The sequence below is a fragment of the Scyliorhinus torazame genome, chromosome 9 (genome assembly GCF_047496885.1).
Source record: "Scyliorhinus torazame isolate Kashiwa2021f chromosome 9, sScyTor2.1, whole genome shotgun sequence".
NCBI classification, from domain to species: Eukaryota; Metazoa; Chordata; class Chondrichthyes; order Carcharhiniformes; family Scyliorhinidae; genus Scyliorhinus; species Scyliorhinus torazame.
The window spans coordinates 186,330,586-186,342,973 of record NC_092715.1 but is presented as its reverse complement, the minus strand read 5'-3'; the positions used below and the strand labels follow the sequence as shown (position 1 = coordinate 186,342,973).

The 12,388-nt window shown below is 53.9% G+C and overlaps 1 protein-coding gene across 10 annotated transcripts in view; it reads left to right on the top strand.

Moving 5' to 3' along the window:
- Nucleotides 1-12,388, top strand: part of rfx3 (regulatory factor X, 3 (influences HLA class II expression)) — a 667,766-nt gene that overhangs the window by 309,272 nt on the left and 346,106 nt on the right. For all 10 annotated transcript variants that reach the window (XM_072516895.1, XM_072516900.1, XM_072516898.1 and 7 more), the window contains one exon: nucleotides 1,866-1,990. In XM_072516895.1, coding sequence (XP_072372996.1) covers nucleotides 1,866-1,990 — 125 coding nt within the window. The remainder of the gene's footprint in view (nucleotides 1-1,865; nucleotides 1,991-12,388) is intronic.

Sequence of the window (12,388 nt, the reverse complement as noted above, 5' to 3'; positions counted from 1 at the left end):
ATTCACACCAAACACAACCTGCTCCCAAATCATGGAAGATTCCACCACAGAAAAATTACAGGTTTTAGCTTTCAATTGTAAGTCAGTGATGAAATGATCTATAGACTTTTCTGTCTTCTGTAAACATGATCTAAACACATAGCATTCCTAATTTTCATTCTTTCTGGGGATGCAGTGTTCATCAGATCTTCGAATTTTACTTCGTTAAAGTTTTTACTATCTTCATCATTTGTAAATTTAAACGTATTTAACACAGCAATTGTTTCGAGTCCTGTCGCTGTTATGATCATCGCTACCTTACGCTAATCTGATTGATCCCTTAAATTAACTGCAGTAAGAAACAGATTAAATTGTTGTTTAAACACACGCCAGTTACTGTCTACATTACCATGAAATTTGAGACTCATTGGTGGCTTCAATGACTCCATGTGGTTCATTCTTGCAATCTGCAAAATCTTAAAATCTCTTTGACCTTGTGGCTTCACTCGATGATGTGATAGTTTTTCTCAGTGTTTAATGCTATCCAGCTCTGATACCATGTAATGTTCTTGTTGGATGGCCTGATTTATATTACAAGAACACTTGTAGCTGAAGCTATAACTGTGGGTTAAATATATACAAAACAACAGATGAATAACAGTATGAACATGCACAAGTAACCTCTCTCCCAGCTCCCTAGTCAGTCTGAGGTCACCTGACTCTAACATTCACTGGTCAGCGGGTGAATTACAACGCAACCATGATATCACTACAGAGAGATGTATGGGAGTCTGCAATAAAATTTATCCATCTGCCCATTGGTGCACAGGAGAATATGGAAACACTATTGTCCCGGTAATTCATGGTGAATAGGTATTTTGTGACACATTGGGCTGTACTGTTAGTGCATCTGTATGAAATTATCTCATCCATGTATGTGGCGTCGAGACTGTTGCTAAAAATCCTACTCCGCAATTTATGTCCAATAGCACAACATAAACTTGCATTTATTTTGAGAGGCAGATCTTTTTTGACTGATTGCCCCATCATTTTAAGTGAATTTTACATTTCACATTTTAAGTAATTTGTAGCAAGGTCATTTACTGAACACTGACTGCAATGGATATCAGTGTTGGTGGATGAAGAATAGCGCAACAGTAACAAAATCAAGCTTGGCTACAAATATTGATTTCTTGTATAAGCAAAATATTGCAGATGCTGGAATCTGAAACGAGAACAGAAGAAGCTGGAAAAGCTCAGCAGGTCTGCCAGCATCTATGAGGAGAAAACAAGGTTAAAGATTTAGAGTCCTTTAAGAGTTAAAAACGTTAACTCTGTTTCTCTCATAATAGATGCTGGACCTGCTGAGCTTTTTCGGCATCCTCTGTTATTGATTTCTAGTTGTAAGTTATTTTTTTTAGGAAGTAGTTTGAGTTCTTCTAAAAGGTGGAAGTGTAACATATTTGGTAAAAGGTGCAGTTTAGACTCTTTGGAGTAACAAAAAAAAACCTGAATTTCATGTTTCTGATTTCAAAGTTTGACACACATTTTTTCAGTGCCTACTGTGGAACCCATTTTAAAAAATCAGTTCTTCTTCAAGTTGGGATATTTCCTTTGGCTTACAGGCCTGTGACCGTCAGCCCTTTCACTTTAATGGGATGTTGAATTTTGACACGACAGGCCAAAACACCGCCTTCTGTGCGGACACCATTTGTGATTCTGTGGTGACTGCAGAAACGTTCCCAGCCTAACAGTTTAGAGTAGTGCTTCTGTGGTGTCCAATGTGCACTTTTCGCTCCCGAAGAAAATCATTTTTTACCGTCATCGTGATATTATTTCAATATTTGAATGAATGGATCCTGATCCGTTTTCTTCTGTTCCTTTAGAGCCCAATATGCAGACGTCTGAGGCTGGTTCAGACACCACATCAACAGTGACTTTGCAAACCTCAGTGGCAGGACAGCAGGCAGTGCAGGCCCAAGTGGTACAACAAGTTCCCGTTCAGCAGCAGGTAAGTCTTCCATCTGGAATGGCAATGATGATTTCTCTCTTATTCACCACCATGCAGAGTATTGGAAAGAAGGGATTCCAAACTGTGTGAGGGACATACAATAATTGGCATCTGGCATACGTCAGAGCATTAAAGTACTTTTCTTTTGCCTCCTCTCACTTCTCTGCAAGAACCTTCCAACTCTTACATTATGGGCGCGATTCTCCGTTCCCGCGACTAAGTGCCCACGCCGTCGTGAACACAGTCGAGTTTCACGATGGCGCGAAACGGCCCCGATTGCAATCGATTCAGGGCCCGAAAATGGACTAGGAGCGGGGCTGCGAGGAACTCGGGGGGCGTGACGCGAAAGCAGCATCGTAAGCGCGTGACGCCCGAATGACGCGGCGCTGCGCCATAAATGGCGCGATCCACGCACGGAAGGACCCAGGAGGAGGAGAAGGAGGAGAGATGGCTGAGCCCCGACAAGCCGCACCGAGGTTCCGGGACACGGACCTGGACACCCTCCTCGATGAGGTTGAAAGCCGAAGGGCCACCCTCTGTCCAAGATGTGGGCATCGCCAGCCGTCCAGCATGGTGAGGCGCAGTTGGCATGAAGTTGGCACCGCTGTGAGTGCTGTGGGGCACCCCCCCAGTCAAGGGAGCAGTGTCGGAAGAAGCTGCACGACCTCACTCGGGCTGCCAGGGTACGTTCCACGAGGGTGCCCCCGGGTCACAACTAATCCTCCCCCCAACTCCCCCCCCCCCCCCCCCCCCCCGCCCCCCGTGCACGAGGGGGAGGGGAGTGGGGTGGGGGGGTTCAGGGTGCACAACGTTGTACTCGACCCACATGAGCACCGGTACCCCCCCCTGGATAGATGCCATGGCGTGGCTCCAACTGTCTCCTCACCCAGCATTAATATAGCTTATATCTGCACGCCCTGATGATACCCCCCCCCCCCCCCCCTCAAGGACATGACAGCTCACAACCAACGTGAGCGTATGAGAACCGGAGGGGGTTCTCCTGTGCTGCACCCGCTAAATGTTCATGAGCAGAGGGCCCTGGACCTCGCTGGGGGATCCGCCACCTGGGAGGTCGCGACATGCCAGCTCGGAGGCGCAGAAGCAAGTGAGACAACCCTGCATGTCCTCCCCCCCCCCCCCCCCCCCCTCCCACCCCCAACCCGTCATTGCCCCCCCTCACACTCTGGCCACTGCACCCTTGATCCCCTCCCCCCTCACACTCATGCCACTGCACCCTCGATCCCCTCCCCCCTCACACTCATGCCACTGCACCCCCGATCCCCTCCCCCCCCCCCCCTCACACACTGCCCCCACCACCACCATGCACCCGGCCCAGCGTGTCTAACGAACCCCGTATCGTTGTGTTCCCCAGGGCCAGCCGCCAAACGTCCAGGGTCGTCTAGGCCAAGACAAAGCCGACCATCTCCAACCTCAAGCGCATCCAGGGACGCACGCCAGAGGGTGGCAATCGGTTGGACAGGAGGGCCATCCTCTCATTCTGGGACGCTGGACGGGGACGCACATACGACGGACAGAGACAATACTGAGGGGCACAGGACGGACAGTGACGATGACGCACAGAGAACGGCCACACAGTCCACGGATTCACCTGGAGGGCAACATGACATGGGCCGCATGCACCTTGCGCCGGCCATGAGGGGGACCAGTACACACCAGACTTCCTAACGGACGATGACCTCGAGCTAGCGGCACTGTTGTCTCCCACACCATCCACCATCGCAGAGACACTCACCTCGGTTGGGCAGATAAGTGATGAGGCTCCCGTGTCACGGTCTGGGGTGCACTACACATCCGATCAGGTACAGCAGGTGGAGTTTGGAGCAGCCGAGGGGTTGGACGGTCGGAGGGCAGCCCAGGCCCAGCAAACAGCTGCCGCCCAGATGGTCCCCAGGTTCCTGGATGTACTTGACCCAACCGGACAACCGATGCATGTGGACACCGAGGGACTAAATAACGGGATGAGGGCCATTTTCCAGGACCTGCACACGCAGTTGGAGGAGTCCATTTGCGTCCAGGAGTAGGGAGTGGTGCCGCTCATCGCAGCCACCCAGGCCAACACCGCACGGGTGGCGTCCGCGATAGAGGCAGTGGGTGAAATGGTTTCGGCCATTGGACAGGTTCTGCAAGGCGTTGGACTTCACGTGCACGCGTCATCCATGGCCCAGGAGAGGGCTGCCCTCCCACAGGTAGCCATCTCACAGAGCCAACAGGACATTGCCGCCGCTCTCCGGGCTCTGGTCGAGTCTCACCATGCCATGGCCCGGTCCCAGCAGCCGATGGCATAGTCCCAGCAGTCAGTCGCGGAGAGCATAGACCGCCTGGCGCGCGTGATGGATGGCGTAGCGCACTCACAGGTTGAGATAGCACAGTCCATGGTAGGAATGTTGCACTCCCTGGGCTCCGTCTCTGCGAGCATTCGGACCATGGTCGATACCGCTGCAGGCCTCCAGGACTGGCAGCGCCAGGTGTCGGTGGTGCGACGGGTCATGTCTCCGATTGCACCTCCGACCCACAGTGAGGCCCGGGCCCCGGGCTCCCCGAGGGAGGAGGTGGTTCTGGGGCCCGTCCCGGTACCTCCAGCAAGGGATGTCCCGGCACACTCAGCCTCCCCCCATTCCGTCCCTGGCGCATCTGGTGGGCAGGACAGGGTGGCACCACGCCATCCAGCACGCCCGCCGAGCAGCCTGGCCCATCGAGGCCGGGCCGCCACAGGAAACGCGTGCCGACAGGGAGCCATGTTGCAGGGCGTGATTCTGAGCAGTCCGCCTCCACTCCTACTGTACCATCTGGGGAGACACCTAGACGTAGTGGTAGGGCCCGTAAGGCAAAGAAGTTAGTCACATAATAAGTTTGCACGGGTGCATATCACAGTTTAGTTGTAGGGGGTAGAGCATCTGTATGTGAATGTCACAAATAAACTCACTGTTGCACTTAACTTGTAAGACTCTGTTCTATGTCCGGTGCCAGGGGGGTCGTGAGCGTGACCGAGTGGCGCTGTGGTTAACGAGTGGTTCAACATTGGTGCCGGATGTGCTGTCCCTTTCCCCCCTGCCTCCCAAAATCAGACACCGTAGTCCTCGGCATTCCGACGCCAGCTACCCCACACGGGCACGTAATGAAATGCCCGTTACGAAGGCTGTGACCACCGGAGTGCATGGTTCAGCTATAGCCATGAGTCAGACCTTGGCTGGTGAATCTCAGCTCACAGCTCGTCGCAGAGCGAGCTGTCATCATTCAACATGGCACTGATCACAACCGCTTACACAATCATCAATGTTGTGCAATCCCGTAGTGCCGCAGTGGTAAGGTGGTGTGGAATTGGTGCCGTGTACGCGGTGCGGGGGGGGGGGGATGCAGTGTGGTGCCCATGTGCAGGACTGGCGGTGCAAGTGGCAGTGTTCAGCGAATCCCTCCCCCACGGTGCTTGAACCGTGCAGCCACCAATGCGTCGCGTGCCCGCTGCCCTCGTGCAGCCTCCTGGACGTTAGCAGCACCCGGGCAGTGTCTGTGTCCTGCGCCCCTCCCCCCACCCTGATGCACGCCTTCCTCCTCCTCTTCCTCCTCCCCTTCGTTTGCGTTAGCTCCGGTGCCGTTGGGTCCTCCTTCCGACTCCTCCACCAGTGCATCTCCCCTCTGCCTGGCAATGTTGTGCAGCGCACAGCAGACCACAACCATGCGACCGACCCTGTCGGGCCGGTACTGCAGGGCCCCTCAGGAGCGGTCCAGGCATCTGAATCGCATCTTCAGCAGGCCGAAGCACCGCTCCACCACACCCCAGGTTGCTGCATGGGCCTCGTTGTATAGGCTCTCCGTGTTGGTCTGAGGCCTCCGTATTAGCTTCATCAGCCATGACCTCAATGGATAGCCCCTGTCGCCCAGCAACCAGCCCCTCAGCCGGGGGGGGGCATCCATCGATCATTGCGGGGATGAACGACTGTGCCAGAATGTAGGCGTCATGCACATTGCCGGGGTACCTTGCACACACGTGCATGATCTTCATGTGGGGGTCGCACACCACCTGAATGTTCATGGAGTATGCGCCCTTCCTGTTCATGAACACTTCCCTGTTGTCTGCAGGCGGGCGCATGGGGACGTGCGCACCATCGATGACACCCTGGACCATCGGTATCCCAGCCACCTTGGCGAATCCACGTGCCTGTGCTCCCTGCTGTGCTCGGTCCTCGGGGAATTTAATGTACCTGTCCGCGATGGCGTACAAGGCGTCGGTCACAGCCCTGATGCACCTGTGGATCGATGCCTGTGAGATCCCGGATAGGTCCCCGCTCGGCGCCTGGAAGGAACCGTTGGCGTAGAAGTTTAGGTGACTGGTATAGCGTGTCCTCCACCCATTCCAAGTGGTGCGAAGTGCGCCACGAGGTGACATATATGTGCGACCGCCTCCCTGCTGAACCGTAGTCTCCTTCTGTATGTGATGTCAGATAGGGCCTCGAACGACATTCTGTCACGGTACACCCTAGGCCTGCTGAACGCCTGTGGCGCCCTGGCACCACCATCAGTGGCTCCTCCTCCTCCTCCTCCCCCCCAAGCACTTCGATATCAGTGCCCGCTTCCTGTGCATTCCTCGCCATCGGGGGGTCAGTGTTCCCCTCGGCATCCCCCTGGACATTCGGGCCTGAGCGCCTGCGGCCTGCGCGGCGATGACGGGCCACTCCGCGGCCATCCCCTCTGCTGCAGCAGCAACCGCTGCATCTGCAGCCACTGTGGGCCGTCTGAGTCTACGCTGCCAGATGGCCACCTGCAGAGCTGCGGCTCCAACCACGGCAGTGAACATCGCTGTCTGGTTGGCATACATAGTGACCTACAGGAGGGTGGTGGGGGGCAGAGAAATGACATGTTACACGGAGTTTCTTCCACACCTCGCCAGCCAGGTTGCATGGGATACCTGTGTGCCCCGGTGGGATGGTCCCGCTGCAGATATGCAGCCAGCCTAACACCTGGTCACTGTCTGCGTCCAACGGTCAGTTCACACCGTCCTCCTCACCAGTGTGCCAGTCGCCTGTGCCCATCAGCCACACGACAACCTGCGGCCGTGTCCTCGTCACCATCCTGCCATATCAGGGCGGCTGACATGTGGCATCCGCGGATGGACGACACCCTCCACATTCTCCCTCACCCCCCTCCCACCTCCACTCCCTCCCTCACCCCCCCATCTACCTCCACACTCTCCCTCCCACCCCTCCCACCTCCACCCTCTCCCTCATCCCCTCCCACCTCCACACTCTCCCTCAGCCCCCTCCCACCTCCACACTCTCCCTCAGCCCCCTCCCACCTCTACACCAACCTCTACTCCCTCCCTCACCCCCTCCCACCTCCACTCCCTCCCTCACCCCCCTCCCACCTCCACTCCCTCCCTCACCCCCTCCCACCCTCCCACCCCGTCCGTTGGCCGCAGCGTTCTTGGGGAAGTCGACCCAGTCTGCAGGAGCTCCGGAACAGTTCGCTCACCTCGTCACTGCTCATGTGAACGGCGACGGTGTGAACTGGGGTCACGCCGTCGGGACTTCGGCCCATCCGGGCCGGAGAATAGCGGGGATAGTGGGGAATCGCCATTTTGGGTGTCTCGGGGCGATTCTCCGGCCTGCGCCGCGTAGAACTCGACGGGGCCGATCTCGCCGCTTTGGTGAATTGCGGGAGGGCGTCGGACCGGCGTCGCGTGGAAAAATGGCGCGCCAAGCGATTCTCCCAACCAGCGCGGCATCGGAGAATCGCGCCCTATATTTCCTTCAGTTTAATATCTTTTAAAATTAATTTTAATTTCGAGAACAATTGTTCCTTTAACTTCACACAGAGGAACATATACTCCATTGCTATATTTTGCATCTTCAGCCACTATAATAAGATTTATTTAATTCGTAGTGTGCCACATGAGACTTCAGTTGAACTGGTACCAGCTGAATCAGTTGTTGACTGGGAAATGTGGCCTAGCTCACCCACAGCAACCAGTTGAACTGGTGAAATCACTGGTGATTCTGCTGGTTGAACAAGTGATTTTTCTATCCACCAGATTGGCAGTTTTACCAGTTGAACTGGTCCAAGTGAAATTGGTGGCCACATTAAGGCCTTGATAGGTTCAACGATTCATACAGGTCAGGGGAATTGGGCAAGCAGTGGGAAGGCAAAATGCTCGATTTCACTTTCAAATCGGTAGCGGGAGTGGGAGAGGGCTTAAAATTCAGCCCTTTGTCTTGGTACCTATATTTTAAGTTAGGAACATTGGAACAGGAAAAGCACACTTAGTCCCCCTAAGACTGTTCCGTCATTCAGTAAGAACATGGCTGACTTGTGACCGATCTCCATATTTTTCCATATCCCTTAACATATTTGGTTAACAAAAATCTACAAGGGCGCAATTTTCCGGCCTCGCTATGCTCTCACTCAATCAAAGCGTGGCTGGTGAATAGCTGGAGATGCCTAAAATGAGAATGCGACAGTGCCAAACATTTGCGATGCAACCGGCATGCTCCCACAGGCGAAATCGGGATTCGCCGTAGCGTAGCGAGAAACCAATTATCACCACTTAAGCCCAATTTCCAGACAATTAACGAGAGTCACCCCATATCCAATGGCCTCCTCTCATTCAGCGGCTTCCCCAGCAAGTGGTCACGCTGGCGCCGATTAGTACTCCTTTTTAAAAACGTGAATCTGGCGAAAGGGCTTCTATGGGAGCCGAAGTAGTTAGTAGCTATTTTTGCTCACAGGCAAAGAGCCCGGCAGCGCTGGGCTTGCTGCCCCTGTGTTAGGCAAGGAGTGGGGGATCCTCCGCAGGGGTGGGCCACCAGAGGAGGGTGGGGGGCAACCGGAGGGGAGGGGGGCAACTGCTCACATGACCACCATGCCAACCCATGGATCATGTTTACCCATTCCAGGGGAAAACCTTGTCCCTGTCCATATGCCCCAACGGCCGCCCATAACAACTGCTGAGGCCTCTGGCCATGCTGAAAGCTATTGTTAATAGGGAATTGACAATCATCGTTAAGTGAACACTTCACACATCCCAAGTGGATTCACGTGGGTAGGTGGGCCATGTAGCATGTGGGAGTAATTGCCTAGCATCCCAATCACACCTTGATGCCTGGACACTGTGCTTGAACACTGCGTGAGGTAACACCTCACACGCAGCAGCCAACATCCGAACACTCAGGGGATGGGACACAGATCTGGGGATATGTCCACGGCCGGAGGGTGGGTGGGTGCCATGGGGACAGGGGGGATGCCTGGAGAGATGGGCCAAGAGATCGCTTAGCATGCATTGCGGAAGAAAGTGCCAGAGAAGTCATAATGGTTGTGCACAAGGGTGTAAAACAAGTCCCCACTCTCCCAATCGTGCCCCCCACTTCCCCTCCCCACCCTCTATCTACCCTCCCTCGGTGCTGTCAGTGATCCTCAAAGTGCTTTGCCTTCCTAGCTCTACCACTACGTCTAGATTTCTCCCCAGGACGCACATCAGAGGTGAAGGCAACCAGCTGCTTACTGCATCCCATGGCATTCGATGCCCCTGGCGGGCTTCTTCTCAGGGTTCTGTCGGCGGCACATCCACACCTGTGCAGCCCTGTCCCATATCCTGACTTCGAGACGCGGCCTCATCAGAAAGGTGGAACTCGGAGGAGCTTGTGGCCACCGTCGCCACTCCATGGGATGGGTCCAGGTTGGCACCCAGTGCCCTCTCCTCGTCGGTGCCCATAGGACCCTGGGATTCACCTTGGGACGGAGGGGCAGCTGGTTCGAGCCCCGGCTGCCCCTGCATCATCTGGCTCTGCCAGCCCTGGTGGTTCCCCATGGTCTGCATCATTGTGTTGGAGATGCTCCTCAGTGACTGGGCCATGCTCTGCAGTGCCTTGGCAATGCCCATCTGAAAGTGGGACATGTCCTGCAGAAACTCATCAGGCTCAGCCTGTTACTGGGTGACATCCCCCAGCGAGTTGGACATTCTGCCGAGACCTTTAGCCATGGCCGTCACCAATTGCGCGATGCCTTGGACACCTTCACTAATGGTGACGTCGTGCACAAGGCTATCCACTGCGGTTGCCACCCGAGCAGTAGAGTTGGCCTCCGAGCCATGTATTGCCGGCGACATCTCCTGCGCCCGTAGCCTCTGGGACTGCTCAAAGCGGCTATGGATCTGCTGGAGTGATGCTGGCATCTCCCTCTGAATGACCTGGCTGCACTCTATCATCTTCATCAGCTCCGAGTACCTCTGTTCCACAGGCTCAGCATCTGGCTGGGACCCAGCTAGGTCCTGGGATCCAGCAGACCTCTGACTGCTGTCTCACCTGGGGGTTTCTGCCTCCACCTGATGTGCATCAGCAGCAGTGTGGTGTTCACCAGATTGTGCCCCTGAAACCTGTCCACTAACATATCCCACCGAGTTGTTTGTATCTGCGCTGGTGGAGGGTGGGGATGACAGCTGTGCTGTGACTATAACAGTTGCATCCTCGGAGCTCTCCTCCGAGGTGGTCTCGTGGGAGGCAGGAGAGGGTGCTGCCCAGAATGGGCTGGCGCCGTCTGCTGGAGGACCTATGGGAGAATAGACATGTGATCAGTGGGAGGAATGGGTCAATCAGTAAGGCAATAACAACTCAAGTTTGATAGGTCCTCTGGGTGAAGCCTGGTGTTTCCACACCTCTGTGGAATCCGCCAGCCTCGCTTTGGTGACCGCCCTGTCCTCGGCCACATCATGCACCTCCAGGAGCACGCTCCTCGAAGGAGGTGAGGATTCTTAAGTCCGGCACACTATCACCAGTCTGGGTCCTCTACCGACAATTATGGGAGAACTTTTCCTGAGGAGAAACAGAGGGGGCATCGTTAGCCACACACGTGGTTCACAGTGATGGGAGGGGGGTGTGGGAGGAGGTTTCGGGGGTGTTGAAGGGGGAGGGCGGTGGAGAGAGGGTTGGGGGTCGAATGGGGAGTTGGGGTGGATGCATCCTGGGAGGGGGGCGTTGGTGTTTACTCACTCATGCTGCTTGGTGTCAGTTGTTGACCTTTTTTCTGCACTGGAGGCCAGTCCTGCTGGTCACACTCCCCAAGCTCACATCTCACCCCCTATGGCTCACCCTCCAGGTCCCTTGAGGGAACAGGACATCCCTCCTGGCCCCCGCTGATTCTAAGAGCCTCCCCAGGTCAGCATCTCCGAATCTTGGGGCTGGTCTCCTTGGCACCATTATTGCGTGCTGGCTGGGGCTGGCTGAGCATGTGCAGCTTAAGTGTTGCTCGACCTTGTTAGCAGAGGACTGGTAAACACGGTGCCGGATAATGAGCTGCTGAACCTTCATTTGCGGCGAGAAGCCCGTGAGGCCTCGTTAAGTGGACCAATTAACGCTGAATTGCATTGCTGGCCTCGCTGGGCCGATCGCCGGGACGCTCGCAGCAATTCCCGCTCACTACATGGCATTTTTTCCAGAGAATCGCAGATATAAAATGAACAGTCAACTGAGCATCAATTGCCATTTGCAGGCGTGATTTCCAAACTTCTACCATATTTTGTGAGTATCATTGATTCCTAATTTCACTCCCGGAAGGCCCAGCTCTAATTTTTAGACAATGCCCCCAGTGTTCATAGAATCCCTACAGCAGAAGAAGACCAGTCAGCCAATGGAGTCTGCACTGACCCTTCAAAATACCTAAGTCCAATCCCTCACCCTATTCCTGCAACCCCACCTGAAGGGGAAATTTACATGGCCAATCCACATAACCTGCACATCTATGGACTCCAAATCAATGGAAGTAGCTTCTCTCTCACTCCGCCATCTGTTTTCCTTAATATTTAGAAACTTTGATCTGGTCACTTCTGAACCTTCTAAATTCCAGAGAATATAAGCCTCGTTTGTGAAATCTCTCCTTGAATTTGGGTATCCTTCTGATCAAATACTAGTTCGTAAATAGATAACATCCACCATCCTGAAGGGACTTAGACAGATAGTATTTCATGAAACCTTTGTGTGTGGGCAATTGTCTGACTGCATTCCTGAAAGATGTACCCTTTATGCATTTCTGGGATATCTGTTTAGCAGTTCTATAATTTGAAAGGTGGATTCTGGGCCCTTTTATTGGCAATAATCCAATTTGAAAATCTATTGAGACTCTTGTACTCATACTGAGACTTTAAAGAAATATTTAACAGGCTTATGGCATTGGTTTACAAAAATACTCAGAATTAAGTAACTTTCACAACGCACTAGGGATAACTTTAATTTATTTAATTGAGGCATATCTATTTCCAGTTGGAACTGAAACTGACAAAAATAATTTGCTTTGGAGCCTGAGACAGAAGACAATTTAGAACCCTAATTACTGGAGCTCAAAAGGAACTTTTGCAATAGATTTTAATTTGCTTTGCGCTTCAACTGAACTCTTATT